This window comes from Sus scrofa, chromosome 7 (assembly GCF_000003025.6).
Source record: "Sus scrofa isolate TJ Tabasco breed Duroc chromosome 7, Sscrofa11.1, whole genome shotgun sequence".
NCBI lineage: Eukaryota > Metazoa > Chordata > Mammalia > Artiodactyla > Suidae > Sus > Sus scrofa.
The window spans coordinates 44981-70558 of record NC_010449.5 but is presented as its reverse complement, the minus strand read 5'-3'; the positions used below and the strand labels follow the sequence as shown (position 1 = coordinate 70558).

General features: G+C 47.2%; 1 protein-coding gene across 15 annotated transcripts in view; it reads right to left on the bottom strand.

Moving 5' to 3' along the window:
* DUSP22 (dual specificity phosphatase 22) overlaps positions 1-25578 on the bottom strand; it is a 52834-nt gene that overhangs the window by 25712 nt on the left and 1544 nt on the right. For 9 of the 15 annotated variants that reach the window (XR_002346207.1, XR_002346215.1, XR_002346210.1 and 6 more), the window contains 3 exons: positions 16892-17038; positions 15567-15600; positions 7429-7511 (listed from right to left, as the gene is read on the bottom strand). Coding sequence is in view for 3 of the 15 variants with exons in the window: in XM_021100091.1 (XP_020955750.1) it covers positions 7429-7437 (9 nt within the window). In the remaining 12 variants the exon portion in view is untranslated. Of the gene's footprint in view, positions 1-7428; positions 7512-15566; positions 15601-16891; positions 17039-25578 lie in introns of those variants that run through there. The other 6 variants (XR_002346206.1, XR_002346209.1, XR_002346214.1 and 3 more) reach the window with 1 other exon arrangement.

Genomic DNA, 25578 nt, shown 5'->3' with positions numbered 1-25578 from the left:
GAGCCTTAACCTGCTGCACCACAAGAGAATTCCCCAGAGTATCTCTGTAATAGGGATGTATAACAACGGATATCCTTCTGCTGAACCAGGGTTTGGCTCCAATTTTCTGCATTATGAACAGAGCTGCAGAGGCCCTCCTTGCCCACACCTGTGTGTGCAGGACAAGGCGTGGGGTTTTCAGCAATTACTGTCCTTGTGCCAGAGGAAATATGGCCAATAGCTCCTTGACTGTCTTGCATCATGGACCAGAGGGGCCTGGGGGTCCTGAGAACTGAAGGCAGAGCTAGTCTGTCTGCAAAGGCTCCAGAAGAGGATAAGTTAACCCTCGAGAGTTAGAACATGGGCCCCAGTACCTTGCAAGTCCTCTCAGCTTTTCAAGATCTGGCCTCAACCTCCCTGAAATCTGAGACAATGTCTCAGCCAACTCTGTCCCTCCCTCAAGCTGCCTTGGCTGTGGCAAGTCTTCTCTTAACGGATTATCCACTGTCTGCGTCTTAAACTGTACTGTCCTTATAGGACCGAGCTTCCAGTGCAGACCAAAGGTAGCTGAAGGACCACTGAGAGGCCATTCAGAAAGTCAGAGAAGTGTCACTTGGTTGTAGGAACAAAGAAAGAGGTGATTCTCCCCTAGAGGCCACTACAGCTCTGCCCAGTAGCGTCCGCCCCACCCAGTCTCCCTGGCAGTGGGAGGGACACAGGTGAGGCTACGCGGCACTAACAGCCTTGGCCTCACAGATCACCGGTGATCGGAGCGTCATTCTCCACACTGCTCTTCCTTCACCTCGTGAAGTGAGCCACAAATGGCCAAAGACCTGACTTCTCATGTGGGAGTGGAGCTGAGACTCGTGGTTCTTAGCTGTCGGGAGCATCGCAGAACGAGGCCCAGGCTGAGTGCTGGGGAGCCTGAAGAAATCCGGCAGCACCTGCCTGAGAGCAGCTTACAAGACGGGCAGAGGCAGTGAGAAGGTTAGACGGCCATTTGATGACCTGCAGAGCCTGTCAAGCGTGCACAGTTCAGGACCCAACAGAGTTCAGTATACAACTATTACAGAAAAAGAGAAGAAGCCCTGAGGTTGGAGGGCACTGGGAGTACCCTCCTCGAGACAGGCTCTGGGCTGAGCTCTGAGGGGGGTCGCAGGCGCGCCTGCAGCGAGAGAAGGGTAGAAGGGAGAGGTGGCTGTGGACTTCAGATGCCACATCACACCTTGGATTGGGCTTGTCTTACACCTGGGGAGCCGCTAAAACTTTGGAGGGTGAGAAATGGGGTGGGCCGCCGGACAGACACGCAGCAGGGGACCGCCGTGCCTCCAGGAACCCCTTAGCCTCTCAGTACCGCCGTGCCCGTAGACTGGGCGTCTCCTGCAGGTGGACACGGTGTGTTCAGACATGGACAGCAGGAAGTATCTGAAGCAGGAGAAGCGGAGAGGAGGCCAGTTACAAACAAGACTAACAAAACGGAATTCTGAACCTCAGAAACTGTCTTTAGTTTTAAACGAAATTCTGAGCCCAGATAACTCAGAAACTGTCTTCAGTTTTAAAGGAAATATAAAAGAGAATCACTAGGAATAAGTGCCAGCCTGTGAAAACAGCCTATTCTTAAAAACAAAAGCAAAAGCTGAAGTGGTTCAAAATATGAAAGTCACAACTTATAATGGGAAGAATATCCAAGCTGGACTCAAGCTCAAAAAACCTATCAGCCTACATACCAGACCCTGATTTGAATCTATGCATATAAAGTATTTTTTCTATTTAATATTAAAATACAAATCATTTAAAAATTAAATTATTTGTGGTTTAGCCCAGTGAAGGAATGAGAACACTTTTTAAAGCATTTTTGTTGATAGTGAAAAATAGTTTTGTTTCCTGCAGGTGTTCTGGTTAAATGCCCAACATGAAAAACGAAACAAACTCTGAAATTTTTACATTGGAAAGATAGAGCTCTGTTTCTTTTTTCACGGGGAGGCAGAAACCTTTCATTGCTCAATATTACTTCCTCAGCACCTACAAACAACACAGGGCTTCTGCTCTGAAAAAGCACCGTCTTTGCGACAGGAGTTCTCACCACCCTCGATCTAGAGCAAGCGGTAGTCACTGAAGACACAGCTCACAAATAAGGAAACACTACAGCAAACAGAAGCGACTCCCCACCCAGTCCGCAACATGGGACTTTTCCCCCTTAAATGTTAGACTTACACATATGGGCTTGATTTCTACTTGAGAAATTAATCTACGTGGCCATGGTTTCTCCCCATGGCTCTGCCACTCTCTGGTGACCTGAGTGTGCGGCCAGGTCTGGGTGGGCTTCGAAGGAACCAGGACGCTGCTCCTTGCCTGGCTGGGCTCACAGGGTCCGTGGCGGAGGAGAGGGACTGGCATGATCTCAGGGAGTCAGGGCCCCACTGGCAGGTGGGACTTGGCCTCCACCAACCTCCTCCTGGTGCGAGCGGCCCAAAGGCCTGGCCAAACGCCCCCAGACTCACATGGCAGAGGGGGACCCTGGTTTCTGAGTTATTCCTACAGAGCCCAGGTTCTCCTTCCACTGGACTGTAACTATTAATATGCATAAATGGCCTCCACAAGCATCTCATTTATACACTGAGGGCTTCACCATAGCAGATACTGACTCCACTCACTTCATCTCCAGCACCGGTCCTGGGGACGGGCATCCTGCAGAAGCTTAAGAGCAAACCAATTCCCTGCCTTCAGACGGAAGCCCTGCCTGGACCGGAGACTCAGCAGTGTGAAGAGGGCATTCACAGTGAATGAAACAAAACAAAAACATTGCTAATTAAAAAGTAACGATCCCGCTGAATAGCATTGAGAACTATGTCTAGATACTCATGTTGCAACAGAAGAAATGGTGGGGGAAAAACTGTAATTGTAATGTATACATGTAAGGATAACCTGACCCCCTTGCTGTACAGTGGGAAAATAAAAAAATAAAATTAAAAAAAAAAATAAATAAAAGTAACGAAGAGCAAAACTCCACACTGGTGATGCGATGGGCAAACAGGCATTTTGATACACTGCCAGTAAGGGCACAAATGGCACAACCTTCCCGAAGCGGACATGTCAGTGTCTGCCAATGCTGCTAGCAAACTCAGAAGCATCAGTCACAGTAGGAGAGGTCCAAGGTGGTGAAGCATTCTGGGAAAATCTCTGGCCTGGGAAGGAAGATCCAGGTTTCCATCAAGCTATCTAAACCAGCTGTGGGATCGTGGGAGTCCCTTCATGTCTGAACTTCAGCTTCCTGTCCACACAGTGATGGAGTCAGGAGAGTGACCTCTAGGACCCCGTTTGACTGGGATCTTCCACGTCAAACAAAGAGCAACAGGCATAGAAATGGAGCCAGAGCCCCTCAGCATCTCAGATGTTAGCTGAGCGCTGACCTGATGAGTATGAAGGTTAGGTTCCCAAGTTTCTGCCAAGACTCTGAGACTCTTTATTCTGGAAGATCTGACTCTCAGACACTCTTCTGAAGAGACGGCGATTGGACCCTTGGGCTTTCTTCCCTTTCCTTCCACTAACCACCTTGGTCCAGGGTTCAGAGAATAAGCAAACCTTGTTTCCATCCACCAAAGAAGCATCCGTGGTGTCCTGGACAGCAGCAAGGCTCACAGAACTCCCACATGGATGTGATGGGACTGGGACCTTTCGGCTGCAGACAGTAACCCCTCCCTACTTTCAGTCCAGCCCAGCCCAGGGCTGCCTAGAGAATGTTGGGGGCTGTTCGATAGACGGGGGTGGCTTCGAAAGGCTCTGAAAGGGAAGCGGGTCCCAGCTCTCTGGCCTCCTACCCCTTGCCTTTCGCTCTTTATCAGGACCCTTCACCGGGTGGGTCGCTGGGCCTGTACATGATCTGCCCTCTCCTCTCCATCCCTGCCTCCATCTCTCCCAGGATCGGGGCTGCTGGAAGATAAAATCCACCCACTAATCCCACACTGACTCCAAACAAATAGTTCCCCCGACTCCTCCCAGGCTGGGTGAAATTATGCTTCTGGAACTGAGTTTGGAATTTAAGAGAGCCAACTGCCTCTACAGACCAGGCAGAGGGCTGAAAAAGGTCTGGAACTTCTGGTGAACTTCCTCCACTCTAATCACTTAAGGGAAGATGCTGGTTCAAAGAACTTTTGGTGTCTCAGTTTTTCCCACTGGTGTAATCAGAAAATCTATCACTTTAATTCTCTCTCTCTCTCTCTCTTTTTTTTTTTTTTTTTTGTCTTTTTGCTTTCCTAGGCCCACACCCACGGCATATGGAGGTTCCCAGCTCCAGGTCGAATTGGAGCTATAGTCACCGGCCTACGCCAGAGCCACAGCAACACGGGATCCAAGCCGCGTCTGCGACCTACACCACAGCTCACGGCAACGCCAGATCCTTAACCCACTGAGCAAGGCCAGGGATCGAACCCGCAACCTCATGGTTCCTAGTCAGATTCGTTAACCACTGCGCCACGACAGGAACTCCTCATTTTAATTCTTAAAATACGAATGCATTCATGAATTACTTGTGAAGTTAAAAATGAATAAAGGGAGCAACACTGAACTATGTTATGCCACACCCTCGCACCAAGCACAAAGAGAAACTCAAAATGGCTTAAAGCCTTACACGTTAAGACAAGACACCATCAAACCCCTAGAAGAGAACATATGCAAAACATTCTCTGACATCAACCGTACAAATGTTTTCTCAGGTCAGTCTCCCAAGGCAACAGAAATAAAAGCAAAAACAAACCAGTGGGACCTAATCAAACTAACAAGCTTTTGCACAGCAAAGGAAACCATTAAAAAAAAAAAAAAAAAAAAAAAAGGACAACTTACAGAATGAGAGAAAATAGTTTCAAAGATGTAACTGATAAGGGCTTCATCTTTAAAATATATAATTTATACAACTCAACAGCAAAAAAACCAATGACCCAAATGAAAAATGGGCAAAGACCTGAATAGACATTTTTCAAAAGAAGATATATGGATGGCCAATAAGCACATGAAAAAATGCTCAACATCACTGATTATTAGAGAAATGCAAATCAAAACTACCATGAGGTACCACCTCACACCAGTCAGAATGGCCATCATTAATAAGTCAACAAATAACAAATGCTGGAGGGAGTGTGGAGAAAAGGGAACCCTCCTACACTGTTGGTGGGAATGTAAGCTGGTACAACCACTATGGAAAACAGCATGGAGATACCTCAGAAAACTAAATATAGAACTACCATATGATTCAGCAATCCCACTCCTGGGCACATATCCAGACAAAACTTTCCTTGAAAAAGATACATGCACCTGTATGTTTACTGCCACACTATTCACAATAGCTGAGATGTGGAAATGACCTAAATGTCCATTGACAGATGAATGGATTCAGATGTGGTATATAAACACAGTGGAATACTACTCAGCCATAAAAAAATAACAAAATAGTTCAGCAACATGGATAGAACTAGAGACTCTCATACCAAGTGAAGTAAGTCAGAAAGAGAAAGACAAATACCATATGATATCACTTCTATCTGGAATCTAACATATGGAACAAAAGAATCTTTCCACAGAAAAGAAACTCATGGACTTGGAGAATAGAGTTGTGGCCGCCAAAGGGGATGGGGAGAAGTGGGGTGGACTGGGAATCTGGGGCTAATAAATGCAAACTATTGCATTTGGAGTTGATAGGCAATGAGAGCCCGCTGTCTGGCATAGGGAAGCATATCTGGTCACTTGTGATGGAACATGATGGAGGATAATGTGAGAAAAAGAAGCTATATGTGTGCACTTTGCTGTGCAGTAGAAAATTGACAGAACACTGTAAACCAACTGCAATGGAAAAATAAAAATCATTAAAAAATAAACTATGTTAGGCTATAAAACAGAGGTCTAACCCTTAATAAATATGAAATCATAGGAAAGTACTTCTTATTGAGCAAGGTAATGACAGCACCCAAAGACTGAAACAGGATATTGCCAAATAAAAGCAGTCCCACGGGAAAAGGCACGAGCTTTCTTTTTTTCTTATAGGGAATAAAAAGGGACACGTGCTGTATCACTGACGGGGACACAGTTTGCTCAGAGCTCTGAGGCTTTCACACAAATGATGGCTTTTCACCGGGGTTACAGTCCCACTGCTCCCCTCCCGCCGCTGCTTCTGGGGTAAAGTGTGGACGCAGGACAGATGAGGGCTAGGGCTCTTTTATTCCAGAACTTGAAGGGTGTGTATCTGGACAGAAGCGACAGTTTGAACAGATTGAAGGGCCATGTTCTCATGTGACAACGAGCTGTGCTGAAGGGGGCACGATGTGGGGAGGCTGCCTGAGGGCTGGGGTGGGGAGCGCAGCGATGCAACTTATTAAAAGAAAGGAAACCTCAGGCCTCATCTTGTGATATAAGAGGAAGTCAATCATGACCAGTGTAACTTATCATCTAGGCCATAGCTCAGCTATATGTTTGATATAAACCACTGTTGAGAGTTGAAAAATGGAGTAGTTATTTTCAAGGGAATGGTTAGGCTCCAAAAAATGGTGTCGTGTTGTGGCTGTTTTCACTAAATCACGCTGCAGCCCACGCGACAGCACCTTATCAAAAAGCACGAGCTAAAACAACAGAGGGAAGTGCGAGCCTGAACACCTGGAGCAAAGAACAGAGGTTTGCTTCCCCTGAGGTCACCTGTGCTGGGGTGGCGGGAGAGTCACTTCTTCTGCGTTCCCATCTGTCCGACACTGACTGAACCTGGCAGCTCCAATGGCCAAGTGACAGGAGATAAGTTTGAAGTAAAAATATATTACCTACTCTTATCCAACATTAATTTAAGTGAAAACACCTCGCACTAGGATTATTTCTTTAAGAACAAGTTACCCCTCCCTCTTAATACCCACCCTAAGACAGAAAAACACATACACATCACAACTGCACTTGCATTATCTTCTAAAAGGAGGCACCTTGGGCTCTGTCAAGGCAATAAACAGAAATAAATTTTGCTCCCAGCCAACAGCTCAAACCATCCATTAGAGCAAAATTGAAGATGTCAGGCAGATACACTGTTTACTTTAAACCCCCAAATGCAACAGCACAGTCTCCGAACAGAGAAGCCCTGAGAAACCTCCAGGGAAAACGGACTTCCCATTGACTTTTATTCCTAAATGCGAATGGGAAAAAAAAAATCAAGAACTGAGCAGCATGAATTCTTCTGGATTCTAAAACAAGAGATAATTTTGAAAGGAAAAAAAAAATGGGTTTTGAATGTCCTTAAAATCTGAAGGGAAATGCAGCATCAGCTTGTTCACTGGCATTTAGCCATGGAAGCTAAGCTGGCAGTAGGAGGACAATGAGAAAAAGAAGGCGCCCTCCTGCCACTCCAGGCAGAGGACACGCTGCATCGCCAGCGCCTGCTAGACCCAGGGACACGGGGCAGACACATGCTCGACTCTGCGCTCTCACCTCCAGCATTGGCCTGGCGCTGTCGTGCACAGACAGAATGTGTGTCACCTTGTTCTTGCTCAGCTGCTCGGCATCTCTGGCGTCTGTCATGGAAGAAAGAGGAGGGCAGTTAATATTTTCCGCAAGTGAATTACTCCTAAAGTTTAACCCAGGAAAAAAACCCACAAAATGAATTGTATATTTCTTTCTTAAAACTTTATAACTGACTACACCAGAATAATCTAGACCTATGGAATTTAGGGTTATTGCTTTTAGGTATTCTGCAGATAATTAAGTTTATTTCTGACTGGCACATCTTTTGATACAAAGTGGTCATATAAAACTTGAACTGTATTAAGACTGATAAACATCATAGTCATGATTTTTGCTGTTTAAAGGAAGTGAACCTATGAAATCATTTTGTAGTTGACACTTAAGTTGCAGATTCCTAGTTTAGTCTTTTACATGAAACATGTAACAAAAAAGACATTTAAAATATTTTTAAACTGCTTCTTAATGATTAGTAATCTAAGTTAAAATTAAATACAAAAACAACTTTCCATATAAGAAACAGAAATCTGCCAGGTGACTCAACCCTAATGTCAAACAGCAGGGAATGGGGCCAGATGCAAATGAGGCTGTGGTTTATAACATCTACATACACTTTATGGCAAAACTAAAAATGGAACATTTTCTGGAAATTCCAAACAAATAGTACAGAAGTTATCAGTTGGCTATTATATTATATGCATGCGAAACTAAGGAGACACCAAAATTGCATTCTCTCTAATGCTCCTACTTGTAGAGGAAGGATGCAATAAAGCCCCAGCTGGAAGCCTCTGCTAATCTACAAAACAGGGTCCAGCAAGAAATAAGGAGGTCCACTCCTCCTACGCCCTTGTCCTGGCCTGGGACAAGGTTTTTAAAAATGGACTGAAAGTCAGATGCTTAATTATGTTGTTTCTGCAGAATACTTATGACATGGCAAAGTACTCAGGATACAATATTAAGTGGGCTGTGGGGTGGTGGTGGAGGTGGGAGCGGCTACCAAACTCTAAATAGAAATTCAATTTGTAAAAACAACAAAGACAAGCACACACAGTGGGGAAATTAGGCCAAACAGTGATAATCTTGAAGAAATGGAATTACAAGTATTTTCTTTTTTCTTCTTTACAGTTTCCATGTGTATATTCAACATAGGTGGCTGCAGAAGTTAACATGCCTATGAACTACTCGGGCTGTTTTTTTTAAAGGCAGGTTCCTGGGTTCCAACTTAGTTCAGGTCTATGGCAGGAATCTGCATTTTTAGGAAGCAGAAACTGAGAAACACTGTCCTAAACATTCTGCGATACGTAGCACTTTTAAAGAACTGCTAAAATGTTGGTTTTATTTTAAGACTCTGCATGGCTCCAACGCCTTACTCAGCCTCCGCATCACACGGGGACTGAGTCCAGCCGCCCCTGTCCCCCAACTATCTAAGCTTTAAATTAGGCAGGAACCGCAATCATTTAGGGTCCCACAGCCAGCAGCCCCCACCTTCTCACCAAAATGCACCTTTCCAACATGCCCAGTATGTATCTTTTAGACAAGCAGTGAAACAAGCTCAAGCTGGAGCTCTTGGTGCCCAGGCGATGTGGGGCCCTGAACTGGGGAGAGGAGGGCAGAGTGAAGCACAGGACACTCTAGAAGGGTCTTTCCGGATTCTGACGCTAGCCAGCCCTTGAATTTTAAAGATTAGTATTTGTTTAAACATACGTTCTTCCTTTTTTAGAACAGCGTTACTGAGATAATTTACATACCATAGAACATCACCCTTTTAAAGTGTACCATTCAATGGCTTTAGTGTATTCAGAATTGTTTAACCATGACCATAACCTAACGTGACAGCATTTTCATCACCCCATAAAGGTAACACAGATTAAGACAGACAACAAGAAAGTGGTTTGGGAATAAAATCATGTTTTTTAATACAACAACCCTTGGTATCTCAAACGAGAAAACCGTCTGCAAGCACATGCCCACTTGGGATCAGTCTTTCTAAGCGCAGGCTCTGTCCACCCATTTCAGTGCACAAATGCTCGGCCAGCGCTGCTGGCTGATGACACTGACTCTTCAGGACTACAGGTTATTGATGCCAGGCTAAAGAGTGTGAATGCAGCTGAAAGACTGGCTGTGGGGTCTGCAGCTCACTTACACGTGTGTGTGCACAAGCTACAAGTTTCATGCCAGCTCACCCTGAGCATGAAATCTTAGGAGAACTTAGTCTTCTGCTGTCCAAAGTGAAGTCGGCCAAGCAGCAGCATGGCACCATCCATGAGTATGCTGGAAATGCAGACTCCCTGGCCACTTCAACCCACATGGAGAGCCTCTGGAGAATGGCCTTTCCAGAATGACCTGGAGCCACGGTGTCCCTCTCCCACCACAGCAGGTTAATGCCCTTTCTGAGCCAGAAAACAACTCATGGCCACTTGCAATCACAAATGCATCAAATCAGTATTAATACAATCAATGGGAATGTTCAGTTTGGAATTCACATGGAAAAAAATCTAGAGGAACATAAGCTGACTCGGGATACTCAGGACATGGGCTTTGGGGAAATTTATACTCTCTTTAACACATTTCTACCCCATTTGGGTTTTTTAAACCTTTATTTTAACTGATGTACATACAGTACTTTGGTAATGAAGAAAAATTAAAGAAATACTATTCACAAAATTCATCCCAAATTGCATTAACAAGTAAAACAGCCACCCATGTTCTTTCCTTGTCTCTGTCCCTGGCCTCTTGCCCAGTTTTGCTGCCTCCCTTTGTTTACCCCCCACCAGGCCTCACATGGTTTCTGAAGAAGCCAACTGTCACCTTCACACAGTGGGAGCAGTGAAACAGAAACGCTGACTGAGTCTTCTCCTTTGCAGTGACACATCCTCTGCCCAGCGCATCACTGGGAGAGCCTCACCGTGGTAGCAGGTGCATTCCTGAAAGATACCTTCCTTAAAGGGCACAGTGACAGTCACGTGCTTCCTTAGAAAGGGGATTAGTGCTCCAGGTCTTACACTGATACAGCAAATGAACAGGGATGACCAGTCCTAAGATGTGGGAAATGCCAGAGCTCGTCCAGCAAAGTCAAGCAGAATTGCCTCCAAGTAAAATCAACAAAAACGTACGGAAGCACTGGAAGGTAAACATCAGCCTAAGCGCTTCTGAGAAACAGGTACGTGGCAGGGAAGAACTTCTTTGGTGGTGCCTTTCTAACACTCTGACTCACGCAAGAGCAAGGCCATGCGGGAAGAGAGTGAGGAAGGGGTCTCTGTTTTAAAGGGACCTGATTCCTCCTGCTCTCCCTGAACCCCAAGTCATGTTTTGAATCACTTCCCAAACAACTTTCGCCTCCCGAGTTGAGAACCTGCTGAGTGACGAGCAAGAGATTCCAGTCTGCTTTGTGGTTGTACTTCCCACTGCAAACTTGATTTAAGGACCCTAGAGTTAAAGATTATGTTTCATTATCACAACTTCTTGAGTTACACATTTTCTGCTAGTGGGTCCGACACTTAAGCGGGTACATTTCCAGCCTGAGGCAGGGGCCACAATGAGGCAGTTCCTATTTGTCCCCTTCTTTATCAAATCTGGCTTTGCCTTTTATTGGTGTTGACTCTGGGCAAGTACTTCTGTGCCTCACTTTCCTTGCCTGCAAAGTGGGAAAACAGTAAGAGCATCGCCTCAAAGTGTCGCTGGAAGTATCAGACGATGTAAACTGCTTCGAACAGTGCCCGGCTGGCTGGAAGTAAACATTACTGTTACCGTCATTATTATTAATGTCATCTGGACTAGATTAGGTCCCAAGGCTTGAGATGTGGGCTTTGATCTCCACTGACTGAATGTTTCCCAACACAGGCTTACTTCAGAGTCACCTGGTTCTCCGAGGCTAGGCTGACAGCCTCCATAGATCCATGCTGACACCCTGGCCTCATCTGAACAACTGGGAACTACAGCTGGGACCACGGCCATTCTCATAGGTGGACACAGGACAAAAGCTCTGAGACCAGGGAGTTCCCATTGTGGCTAAGCGGAAATGAATCTGATGAGCACCCATAAGGACGTAGATTTGATACCTGACCTCGCCTGGTGGGTTAAAGATCTGACATTGCCATGAACTGTGGTGTAGGTCACAGACATGGCTTGGATCCTGCGTTGCTGTGGCTGTGGTCTAAGCCAGCAGCCGCAGTTCCGATTTGACCCCTAGTCTGGGAACCACCATGTGCTGCGGGTGCGACCCTAAAAAGACAACAACAACAACAACAACAACAACAAAAAAGGCTCTGAGACCCAAGTACGTCCCCACGTTCATCACTGGCATCTAGTGCCGAACCGGCTTCCTCCACTCAAGGATCTCATGGACTTCTTCACACAATAAGCACTCCTTCTGGAAGCTCACATCCACTGCTTTTTTTAATTGAAGTTTAGCTGAGTTACAATATTATATTAGTTTCAGGTGTACAATATAGTGGTTTGGTATGTCTATAGCTTCTACCTCACTTAAAGTTATCACAAAATAATGGCTATATTTCTCACGCTGTACAATGCATCCTTGTTACTTATTGTAAACACAGTAGTTTGTATCTCTTAATCTCTTACTCCTTTCTTGCCCCTCCTCCCTCCCTCTTCCCACTGGTAACCACTAGTTTGTTCTCCACATCTGCCAGTCTGTTTCTGTTGTGTTACATTCACTAGTTCATTTCTTTCTTTTTCTTTTTTCTTTTTTCTTTTAGATTTCACATATAAGTAATAACACAGCAGCATCATCTACGATGCCAAGGTATGGAGGCAACCCAAGTGTCCACCAGCAGATGAATGGATAAAGAAGATGTGGTATATATGAACAGCAGAATATGAGCAATAAAAAAGAATGAAATTCTACCATTTGCAACAAGGAGGATGGAGCTGGAGGTTATCATGCTTTAGTGAAACTAGACAGAGGAAGACAAAGCTCACATGCACCTCTGCATGTGCCAACTTACAACGAAGCAGCAAACCCCACCATCTCCCTGAAGAGAGGGCTGCTCTTAGAGCTTCCACTCTTGCTGCCCCTCCTGGTGTCTGGGAAGAGCTAACTTCAGGCTCCTTGACTAAGAGCTCCTGTCAAAGACTGGGCTCCAGAAGCTGGGTTTATTTTGCGGGTTTTTCTCTAGGTGGAAAAATCACCAGGTGTTGGAAGACTATTTGTGCTTCATCGCAAAGTTAAAAGGAAAAAAAGGAAGTTGCAGAGTTACATGTAAAGTATCACCCTGGAAGGAAGGAGGGGAGGGAGGAGATGGGACAGAGACTATTCATCCAACAGACTGAGACCGTCATCTGGGTAACAATACCCATCAACACCATGTAAAAAATAAAGGTCGCCCAGAAAGTCAAACAATTTTTCATTGATTTTCTTTATATTTTTACGTTGGGTGCTGTGTTAGAGTGAGCACTATTGTTTGTAATTTACTGGATGAGACATCATCATGGACACATGGTCCAGATAAGTGGACAGCAGGATCCACTTGCTGGAAGTCAGGACTCTCACCATGGGTTTCCCCGAGTTCTGACTGAGGCTGATCAGTGTCCCCTACCCACCTGGCAGCTGTGGCTGCTCCAGGAGCATCTTCTGCCTTCCCACAACAGCCCCAAGTAGGGGTGCGGTTCCCATTTCCCGGGGGGTGGCAAGGAGGGCCTGGCATTGGCTGAAGCACTGAGGCGTGTCGGCCACACCACAGGCTGCCTTACTGCCCCTCCCGCCCAGGCTGTGGGGCATGTCCGGGGGCAGCTTGCCATAGTGTGGGCTCTGATTGTGACCAGATTCCAAGATGGGCCTGCCTCATAGCTTTGCTCCACTCTGCCAGACCTGCTCCCTGGGCTCCGGACCACTGAGGGACAGGATGCACGTCCACGCCAGGCATCTGCAACAAGTCTGTGGAGTGAATGAGTTCATTCACAGGCACCTACACACACAGGAGGCTCCTCTCCGGCTCCTGTCCATGCACAGGGCCACCCTTTTTGTTTTTGATAAGCCTCAGACCTCATGAGTATTTAATAAATGTGTGGTAAAAGAATGAGAGGATAAGACATAACCACACACTAACATCAGAATAACTGAAAGCAACAAATAAACATCAGCCATCAGGGCGAGGAGGGACCTGGGTGGCCATGGATGGAACCTTCCAGCAGGCAAACCACAAAGCAGGACACAGGATACGAGGGATTCCTATTTCCCTGAATATTCAGAAAACAGGTACAGATTTTAGTACAAAGAGTCTCCAATATTTCCTTCCTTCTAAAAGAAAGCAGCCATCTATGAGTAAAGACAAAACTCTCAGAAACTGGTGGCAGAGGATTGAATTTGGTTGATATTTATTACAATTTTTGATTTGTAAAAACCTTCACCTAGTAATTCTACCTCCAAGAACTTATTCTCGATTCTGTTCTAGTCTCAGACATAAAGACATTTCCCTCTCCCCACGAAAGCTGTTACTGCGATAACACAAATCAGCACAAAGATGTCAATGTATCCAGCACCACCTGCCCACCTGCCACAGAGCTTGCTGCTTTTTCAGAACTACAAACCTTACTAATTTAGGAAGTCCGGGACTATTTTTAGCATGTTCTAGCAGCAATGAGCAGCTGAATTCTCTGAGGCCTGTTAGCTGTCCTCAGAGCCCAGGGGGAGAGGAAATGCGTATCAAGTAGAGAAGTCACGAAGATTGCTTCTAACAATCAGTGTGAACCTGAACTCACACATGCAAGCAACAACCAGCAAACAGACAGGTGTGTATTCTGGCTTGTCCAGGGGGGAGCTGCTGGACGGGGCTGGGACCCTTTCCTGCTCTTATCCAGCAGGTCTGTGAGTGAAGCACATGGAGGGAGCCGGCTCTCGCTCACACAGGCTCGGGCGCCTCATGGTGTGGGGACCAACCCCCCACCCCCACCCCCAACACGGACTTGGCTCCGTGGGTTTCTGCTCCCCTCTGTGACTACAAAGCATTTTGAGACAAATGAGCTAAAAATAAAGTCAATAGCTCACAACATATGGATAAATACTGAACAAGCCGCAGAGAAATGTCTTAAGAAGAAAAGTCAACATGGGATGAGAATAACCTGCTAGATATGAAACTGCCACTTATTTTCATTGAAAAAAAATAGGTTTCTGAAAATTTATTAAAAACTAGAAAACAAGGAGTTCCCATCATGGCTCAGCACAAACAAACCCGACTAGGATCCATGAGGATGTGAGTTCAGTCCGTAGCCTTGCTCAGGGGGTTAAGGATCCGGCATTTCCGTGAGCTGTGGTGCAGGTCGCAGATGCGGCTCGGATCCTGCATTACTGTGGCTGTGGTGTAGGCAGCTACATCTTGGATTTGACCCCTAGCCTGGGAACCTCCACATGCTGTGGGTGCGGCCTAAGAAAAAACCAACCAACCAACCAAACAAAACCAAAAAACCAACCAGAAAACAAAAATGATAAAAGATGATATACAAGTTACACGGCTGCTAAATGTTCCTTTTAGCCATCTTCTTTTGATAATAAAACAGCAAGCGTGTGGAGTTAAAATGAAGGTCAGAGGTCAAGGTGGAACCTGCAGGGCTCTACACCACTCTGCCAACTATTGGCCAAGGGGTCTGGACACAAGGGGTCACGTCCAGACCAGACTTTGCATGGACTGAGTCTACACCTTGACCCCATCATGCATGAGAGACTGAAGCTGATCTCTGAAAAAGTGAACTCACCATTGGTGGAAGCAACTCAAGTATCCACCCACTGAAGATGGAAAAATACAACGTGGTCCCTCCACACAGTGGACTGTTATTCAGTCTTAAAAAGGAAGGAATTCCCGACACTGGCTACAACACGGATGGACCTTGAGGACACGGCGCTCAGACACCAAAGGACTAACACCGCGCACGAGATCCCTTGAGCAGTCAGGTTCACAGCAGAAAGCAAGACGGTGGTTTCTAGGGGTGCGGGTGGGGGTTCAGCTGGGAAAATGAAAGGGTTCTGTGGATGGATGGTAGTGACGGCTGCCCAATAGTGTGGACCTAGAGCCACTGAAGTGCGCTCTTAAAAAGGTGAAACTGGCATGTTTATAGTTTGTATGTTTTACCACAATAATACAAAAAAGAAAACTCACCTTTGAAGTTGCCGATATACAGGCCAGGCAGGATCTAGGGGGAGACAGAGACGAGATGTGAGGCTGACCGCGCCTGGCCCAGGCCTGTGCCCACCACGCCCACCTCCCCAAATGGACGGCTGGCTGCATGTTGGTGCCCATCAGCTCACAGGCCTTACATGGGTGCCACGTGGCCCCCGTACTTCCAGCCCCGCAGTCTTCCCCAGCATTGATTCCAGCCCCAGACCAAGTGGCAACGCCCCCTCCAGCCCTCCTGCCTGCTCCCCGCCACACCCCCCCCACCTCTCTCACGGCACCAGCAAACCTGCCTTCTGCCATCTGAAGCCTTGGCACCTGCTGTTCCACGGCCAGGCAGCTCCACTCCTGTGCTCCCTACCCCTCAGACCCCAGCTCTGCCTCACACCCTGGGGAGGCCTGTCTGGAGCCCTGCACCTGCGGTGGGCCCCCACTTCAGCACCCACTGTCCTCTCTGCTCCCCTATTCGTGATGCTGTCACAGGCGTGACAAGGCGGGGGTCTCTCCCTTCTGATTAGCTGGGGACTCAGCCCTAGCCCCAACCACTCAATAAAGAGTTGTGACATGAATGGATGAACTGTCTAAATGCCCAAGTTAATAAAAGCATCCATCTGTTCAAGAACACCCACTTCTTCTAAGGCAGCGGTTCCCAAACCAGACCATTCATTAGAATCACCAGACTGTTGAAAGTGCAGACTTCTGGAGCAGCCCTAGCCCCAGGCCCCTTACAAAATGACTCGGTAGATCTGAAATGAGAACAAGGGACTGCAGTTCTCATAAACACCCCGACTTAGCAAAATACGAAGCCACTTCTTATCCCCAGTACTCTGTATGGAGACTCTGAAATCCAAATGTGGACGCTCTTTGGAGGCGACACCACCTGAGCTGATTTCCGAGCGCACACAGCACACTGCCCTTGGTGACACTTCACTGCAACCCCCGGCTACACCCCTCAGCCCCATCTGCTTTACCTTCCTAATCCTGTCCACTCCCACTAAGAAAGCTGGCGGCAGCAGACAGTAACAGCCTTCGCAAGCAGCTTCCTGACTGCCGGCTAAAAATGAATGGCACCTTTGCAAGCCACTGCGGGGATCTACTGGACACAGCAGCACTGGGTCCAGTGTTCGGGGCCACAGAAGTAATCGGCTGCATTGGGACCCTTGTGAGAGTGAAAAGACACTATCACTGATCACTCCTGGACAAAAGCTAACACTCAGAATGATCCGGGCTCGGGGATCTGGGATCCCTCTGGCTGACTCAATCCCCAGGGAGGCAAAACTAGCTTGGAGAACGTCCAAAAGGCCACTTACGTCCCTGACCGAGTCACAGCATGGAGGCAGGGTCAGCTCTGCAACTGGGAAAGGTACAAGAGTCCCTCAGAGGAAAACCCAGCCTCTACTGCCAAGGAGCCAAAACACATGACAGGCTTTCTGGAAACGTAATCTGTCCATGGGATCCTGCTGGGGGGAAGGGTGGACACTTCATCATTCCTGTTTGAAAACCTAAGAACAAGGCAGGTCTGTCTGGCGAGGCTCCAGCAGGCCTCCTCTGGCAGCGCCTGCTGCACGGGGCGTTTCCGGTTGTCATTGCCCACTCTCCAGGTTCCCTCCTCCCTGGACTACATTCCCAAGGGCAAAATCATCCCCCGGCTCTCTTGGCTTATTGCAGATAGGCCTGCTTCCTGACTGCACTTTGCTCAGGCCCCTTCAAGTCATCTCCTCAGCCTGGTCCTTGGCCGGCAGACCCAGCAGAGAATCCTGCTAAGCCGGTTGTCATGCACCCGCCTACTCTTGGTATCAGACCAGCTCCTCTTCCTCCACCCTTGGCATCTACTCAAGTCCTGCCTGGGATCTTCCACCACCTCCACACCTGCCCCTGATGTACTGGGAGTGGAATTCCATCTCTTGCTTGCGATGGTGCTGAATAAAGTCTTCCTTGCCATTTTTTTTAAAATTTTTTTTAATTTTATTTTTTTATTTTTTGGTCTTTTTGTCTTTGTTGTTGCTGTTGTTGTTGTTGCTGTTGTTGCTATTTCTTGGGCCGCTCCCGCGGCATATGGAGGTTCCCAGGCTAGGGGTCGAATCGGAGCCGGCCTACGCCAGAGCCACAGCAACGCGGGATCCGAGCCGCGTCTGCAACCTACACCACAGCTCACGGCAACGCCGGATCGTTAACCCACTGAGCAAGGGCAGGGACCGAACCCGCAACCTCATGGTTCCTCGTCGGATTCGTTAACCACTGCGCCACAACAGGAACTCCTTCCTTGCCATTTTTAATGTGTCAAAATAATTTTTCTTTCATAGCACTGGCTACAAAAGCCTCCCCATTCACAGAGATGACAGTGACAATGGATGACAACATAGTCACGGAGCACGCTTGCTTCCCCAAAGTCATAGGATGTATTACAGTGGCTGAATGATTTGCTGCGTTCCTGTTGCCCAGGGGTACTGGGACACAGGTGTGACCAAGAGAGAGGGAGACAGCCCTGCCGACATTCTGCTTCCCTGCTGAGCTGCTTGCCTAAAGAAAGAGGAGGAGGTGATGTGGCCCTTCTGGGGTCCCCACAGACTCTGAGCCAGCAGGGACAAGGGACCCGATGTCCAAAAGAACTGGGCGAGGAGAAAGGCAAGGACGGGCAGGGAGCAGCGGAAGCAGCCAGCCCTGAGGAAGAAGGCCAGTGTCTCCGGGAGCAAGCGAGCAAGCAGGAGGTGGAGATGAGGCGCAGAGGAGCCTGCAGGGGCTCAGGGCGCTCAGGTCAAGCGCCACTGAGATGTCAGGTGTGTGGGACTGCTGGAGGAAGGAGATCCTCGAGTGCACTTCTGTCTACTACGTCTTGGAAACGTCCAGGTGAAAACAAAGGAGCGCCATCCTTCCTGTGCCCACTTCTGTGAGGGACACTGGGAGTTGGGAGGGCCAGGGACCACCACTCATTACTTCAATCTAGTTTTTTAAGGAGGTCAAGTGGGGTTATTCGGGGGAAAGATCACGGCCCATTTTTGCTTTTTTCCTTTGTACTTCTACTTCTTTCTCTACTAAACGTAAGCAAATACATTCATATTATTTTTAAATAAAATGAATCGAGGGCATGAGCTTAGGCCATCCCTGTGCTCTATTGCTCACGAACCATGATTTAAGATTCCCAAGCCCACCCTTTGGAACCACTTCCAGCACGATTTCTACTCCCCACACCCTCCTACCTCAAACAGACTGTTACCTCCACCCCATTCAAGTCCTCCTGCGCCCTGATGGTGTCACCTGCCAGTCACCCAGAATGAAAACCGTGGAGCCTGCTCCCACCAGCACCACTCCCTCTGCCCAGCCCAGAATCTCAGTTCACACACAAGCTAGAACAGCAGCCACTAAGCTTAGCGGTCTCATCAAACTGATTTTCTAAGGTCATATTCTCATTGGGTCATTTCCTAGACCAAAATGTTCTGTGGCGAACATTCCCAAGAAAATGAAGGCCAAAACTGAAAATGAACTGAAAGTCTCAACAGGGCTTCCTACTTCTTTCTAAAGGATCCCCACGTCTCATGAAGCTCCAGTCCAGCTGGATGGCCCCTATTTCCCCAGGAACCCTACTGGTCCTCCTTGGACTAGCACCTTTGTCTGCTCCCAACAGTCCCTCTAAACAAGACAGAGATGCTTTCTTTAGGGTCCTTCATCCTACAGGTGTGTTCAAAATTTATACACCCTGTAACTGGTAGTTACTTTGTTTCCTAGCCTCTGAACCCCTCTTCTCTGCTTAGGGAGTCCCCACCCCCACTTTGGAGACTTGGTGAGAAGCAGAAGCCAGCTCTTGGGACATAAACTGTGAACGTCAGCTTGCCTCCTACTCCCATTTGCCTTCCTGCTACCATAGGGACAGGGGACACAAGTGTGCCACGTCTCTGCCGCTGCTCCAGACCAGGATCCAAAGACAAGCCAGGGTTCCTCCTCTTGCAGCAGGGGCAGCAGGGCCAGTGGAACACACACACTTGCGAATATGTGTTCTCGAGACTTGAGCGGTTCTTCCTTGATTGGCAGATACTCGAGACATGTTTCTTCATGAGTCAGTGAACGAGCAGACAATGTGAGCCAGGTGAGAAGGAGCCAAGAAAGGAAGCGATGGAGAACCATGGCAAGTGAGGCTTGAGATCAAGCTCTGTCCACATCTGCTCTGAGAAGGTTTCTATTCAAGGCCAGTGACACTGAGCCACTGGGCCTGGGGCTGGTGCTGAAGGAGAAAGGCACCAAGAAGAGACCCCAGGGCAGGGCACAGGCTCAGACAGTGGTCTGAACTTTCAAAATCAAGGAGGTAACTTACAAAAAAATCTGGAGTTCCCGTCGTGGTGCAGCAGAAACGAATCCAACCAGAAACCATGAGGTTGCAGGTTGGATCCCTGGCCTTGCTCAGTGGGTTAGGGATCTGGTGTTGCCGTGAGCTGTGGTGTACGTCACAGATGCAGCTCAGATCCTGCGTTGCTGTGGCTGTGGTGAAGGCTGGCAGCTGTAGCTACAACTCAACCCCTAGCCTGGGAACCTCCGTATGTCACAGGTGCAGCCCTAAAAGGCAAAAAAAAAAAAAAAAAAAAAAAAAAAAAAAATCATGTAAGATGTACATTTTATATACATTAAAATATTTTAAACTCTAAACTGGGAACAGAGTTGTGTCAGTAAACTTTGAGGTCCATCTTCCAGACCAGGAGAGTAAAAGCTACAGTTTTAAGGGCTGGAAACAGAAAGCAATTTGCTCAACCCCAGCTTCTGTAACTTCTTCCACACACAGAGGTAAAAGCAAGATCTTCGAAGTCTGGAGGACTGGCCACTGGCAAGGAGAGAAAATGCATTTTTGTTTTCAAGGAGAATAAAGAGTCCTGTAAATATTCAAACTTCTGTACCGGTCAGCCTCATAATTCAAGCTTAAAACTCAAAAAGTTTGACCTATTGACTTCCCCGATACTATTCTTGCTGGTAATCCCTAAGTACAGAGAAAGGGCAAGTGAAACAGGATGAACTAAAATAACTTTCCAGCAGGGAGCCGGCTCCCGGAGGAGGCCAAGGAAGAGCAGAGCGTGCCTCTATTGGAAAGTGGCTGACCTCTGAATCCGTGGGAGTCCGAACTCAAGCCAGGAGTAAGGACACGGGGGTCGGCGGGGCAGGGTGGGGCTGTGCATGAAGGCCTCACCACTTGGCGAGAAGGAAGGTCAGATCAAGAGAAAAGGTGGGAAGTGCAACTTGGGAGTGTCCTGTGGCTCTGAAAGAATAAGTAAAGAACTGGTCCCAGCTATTGCTGGGCTTTGCTCTGCTGAGGATCTTCACGCCCCCAACATTCACCCGGGGCTGCTTGTCACTTGGGTCGCATGTGAGGTGAGGTCTTCCCCGATCCCCAAGCTCCCTGGCACCCTCTGTCACGTACCGTTTCATCTTCTTCATCGCACTGAGCAGCACCTAAAATTACTTTGTTTGCTTACTTTTTTGATTGACCTTGAAGCAGGAGTTGTGTCTGTCTTGTTCCTTGCTGTGTCCCAAAAGCCAGGCACAGAGATGGGCACACGAGGAGATGATCGCTGAATAAACAGGGATGAAACACAGAAGGCACCACAGAGGAAAACGCTCTGGGACCCTCTGCTGTTCAAAATGATCCTTGTTTTCATCCGGGAGGATGAAGGCCCATCCCCTGCAGAAATCCTCTGCCATCAGGACTGATGGAGCCTCCTGATCCGGATCCTTCACACCCACACTGCGCTAACACTGTCTACACAGAAACAGACAAAATCGAACCCTTCACCACAAAAAAGCACTTAGGCACAAAATAATACTGCCTCTAGGACAGGAAACATTCTGAGTTTATTTTTTAAACATTTCTCTTACTGCTCCAGGATGCCTTGGAATCTAAGAGCCCCACCTAAACAGATGTAAGACAAAACTCCTGATTAAGTCACAGCAGAAGGTCACAGAGCGGCGGATCTCGATTCTTCCTAAGTCAGCAAGGACTTTCTGGGCTTCAAAGCCAGGGGTGACAGGGAGAGCTTTGGTGGATTCCCTGAAGGTTTAAATGTCACGGACATTCTTAATGCCATTGGCCATAGACTTAACCAGTTTGCATTTCAGAGAGGAAGAATCTGAGAATACTCTCGTGTGCACACACAGCACTGCCTTCAGCATCTGTTTCTTCAAGGTGAAATAAAAGGGAATGATGAAAAGAGAAAATATTCATGGGGAGGAGTAGGGGAGAGAAAACAGAATCCACCAGCACAGGCCATCTGTCCATCAGCCCCACGGCTGCAGCTGCACAGCTGTGCCACTCGAGGTGTGCTCATCTCCCGCAGGGCTCCTCTGGGGGTGCCTGTGCCAATCTGGGTGTCAGGGTCTTCTTGTCTTTCACGGTATTTCCCACTACAGGGCCCAGCGCAATGCCTTGACTATAGCAGGTGTTCAATAAACTCATTTGATGAACGGGTGAATGAAGACAGGAATGAACATGAAGGCGGCCAGGCTAATGTGGCCATTGCGGAAACAGCAGCATCAGACAGCACAGGGATGCTGGCCTTCCAGCCCCTCACCGTATTAAAACAGCGCTCCTCTGCCACCTCAGCTTTATTCCACCTTTTGGATAATGTTTCAGCTCTATATCCCACAGACCCCAGGAGATTCTGAGTGGAGATCCCAGGTCAGTGGTTCTCAGTAAGGGTATTCTATCCCACAGGGAACATCAGGCAGTGCCCGGAGACATTTCTGGTCATCACAATGAGGGCATCACAATGAGGGCACACTGGCATCTCGCTGGTGGAGGCCCAGGGTGATGATGCTCAGAACCCCATGAGGGCCCACAGCAAAGAATGACCCAGGCCCAAATGTCAACAGTGTAGAGGCTGAGGCATGATCTGTGCTCAGGGTGGCACATGCCCCTTGCCCTCTGCCCTTGGACTTCTCACTTGTACTTCCTTATCTCCCTAAGGGGAGAAGAGTCACCCTAAGCAGGAGTCAGCTGTGCCCAAGGGAGCTGTCATCACTGTCACTGTTGATGGGAAAAACCCAAGAATGCTAAGAGCCGTGCATATCTGTACTTAACAGTTTGCAAAAATGTCATCTAATACATTCTCATTTGCTGCTCCCAAGAATCTGGGTAGTAACAGGGAGAAGTACCATTACACTCATTTTAGAGCAAATAAGGAGGCTAGATGAACATACCACCTAGGAATCAAAGGTGATAAAGAAAGGGATGCTCAAAAACATTAAGTAATCCATTTAAGGTCACACCCATGCAGGAGCAGAGCAATAGACACCCACAATCAGGCTTTCTGACAGCCCTGCCCTGCTTTCTTTCACAACAGTGGCCTTCTCATGGAAAAGTAGTACACCAATTGAAGTGTTTGCTTCTCGTTGACATGGTTGCCATTCGCAAGTTTCCCAGAAAATACTGGGGCAGCATCCATTTCCACCCAGTAGAGGGCTTTTAGGTGACACAGGGCCCTGAAGAAGGAACAGGTCACGAGACCGGGCAGGTGTGGGCCGGATGAAGTGAACCAACCCTGGGCCCTCACCGCCTGCCCTAGAATGCTACCACTTCAGTCCACTAGATCACTAGTTCAGGCTGATCAAGATAAAACATGCAAACTTCTCTAACATAATGCTTGGCCAGAGAGATTAGATTTTTGTTTTTAATGGGGCATTACTGTACTTAAGACTAGTAAGAGGACAATGAGGACTTTTCTTTATAGGCCCTCCCCCAAAAGATTTTGGGGTCAGACCCTTGAGAGAACTTCAACTTAACTAGGAATCTTCAAAGGCTTCCCAGAAACACATTTGTCTGCAGCAGCCTATTTAGTTTAAACTAACCGTCCTAGAGACACTTGCCAGACTGGCCTTTAGCAGCACAGTGGGGCAGTCTGCAAGAAACTAAGAGCCAGACCCCTTGGGTTTGAGTCTAGGCTCTGCCACTCACCAAAGGGTGACTCTGGCCAGGTCACCCGTAAAGTGCAGAGGAATGTGGCAGCATCGACTTCATGGGGTTGTGGTGGGGAATCCGATGCTTTGCTCCAAAGAGGCCCTGGCTCACCACAAGCTGAGTGGTGACTATAAATGGGGCCAGTTCAGAGGATGTTTGGAAACTGCACAGAATACGATGAAAAGATAGCTGTAGCTGCCTGACCTTCCCCACTCCTCTTTATTTACATCAAACTGAAGGATGAGAGATTTTCCTACTGCACAACAAATTTGGGACTCTGGGGAGCTTTTTCAGGTTATTTTCCAGCATCTTTGGGAATTCTTAATGTGAGAAAAACAATATATGTATATATGTGTATGACTGGGTCGTTTTGCTGTACAGCAGAAATGGACAGAACATTGCAAATCAACTCTAATAGAAAAAATAAAAATCTTAAAAAAAAAAAAAAACCAATTCTGCCACTTTCAGCCTTAGGACCTTAGTCGTGTTACTTAATCTGAGTCCCCATTCCCTAATCTGCATGGGAAGTAAGATAAGACAGACTGAGCTCCTAGGGTTATCATGAGGCTTAGATTTTATAAACTGCAGGCACATGATATGAGGCTCAAAAAATACTGGATAACAACTGCTGGGTTCTCTTCCTTCTGCTTCCTCGTCTCTAACTGGCCAGACAGACACACAGCCTCTTCCCCTCACCCTTTCCGGGCAACACATAACTGAGACAGGTGTGAGGTTCTGCCACACAGAAAGACTAGGATGTGTGGATGAGCGGATCCTGCACGAGGACACAAAACAGAAACAGAACCGCTGCATTCAAAGCAGTCAGAACAGAATCTGCATGGTTTAGTTCACAAGTTTTCTTTTGCTAAGGACGATAGGCTTCCGTGGGACTGGAAAGAAATCTTGTCCAAGGCACCTCAGGGCACACACACTGCAAAGTAAATTTTCGGTTTCAAAGGCATTGTACATTTCTATCTATAAATGTTCTTAGAAAAGAATTTCTATGGCTAGTATCGTACGCTAATTCCACTAAGTCTGCAAATCAAGCATTTTTTTACACACAGATGGGGAAATACAAAGACGAGTTCCAAGTCACACACTAATCCATGAACACATTCTAATTAAGGCTTTTAATTGTTGGCTTCCAGCAATCTACTTTGCCACGAAATAACCTTGTAACTTGTAGCGATTCTTCAGATCTCAGCCTAACCATCTTCGTTCCAGCACCATCCCTGGCTTGGACTGAACGCCACTTCCAGGCTCATGACATCTAGTTCCCTGACACTCAAGAAACTGCCTACTTTATCCTCTGAGGCCTCCACTCCTCCCCACCTTGTATTTGTCTTCTCTCTTCACAACACACACACACACACACACACACACACACACATAGCGGGTGTTGTATAATACAGCAGCCACTAGCCTCAATGGCAATCGAGTATTTAAAATGTGGCTAGTTCCAAATGAGATGTGATTTAAGCAAAAGACATAGATCAGACTTCCAAGACTTAGTAAAAAATATATACAAACCATTCTATAAGTTATCTATTGGCTAAATGTTGAGACGACAATATTCTCAATATATTTCAGTTAAATAAAATGTACTATGAACATTAGTTTCTTTTTACTTTGAATGTGGCTACGAGAAAAACTTTACATATATGGGCAACTGCTGGTCAAGACTATAGGTTTTGAGAAAGGCCTCCGTCTGTGTTTACCACTGCACTCCCCCACTGCTCCCTTGACCCGTGCAGTACCTGCCACAGTAAGTACACGATAAACGTTTGCTGATGTGGTGGCGTCTCCATCTGTCTGTACATGACTCCATGTCCACATTGGAGACAGTGGCTCTATTTACGACACAAGATGGTTATGATAATAGAATCATCAAGAAATGTACTACTTTCTTTGAAAGATAAAAATCATGATATGAATATGCCTGCTTTTGTTTAAAAGCCTGAAACTAATTTTGAACATTTAGGCAATGATATGCATTCCTAACTATATTCTCTGAGTTTTCAGTTTTCACTTAACTACGAGTTAAGTGCTGAAAGAGGTGGAGTGTAA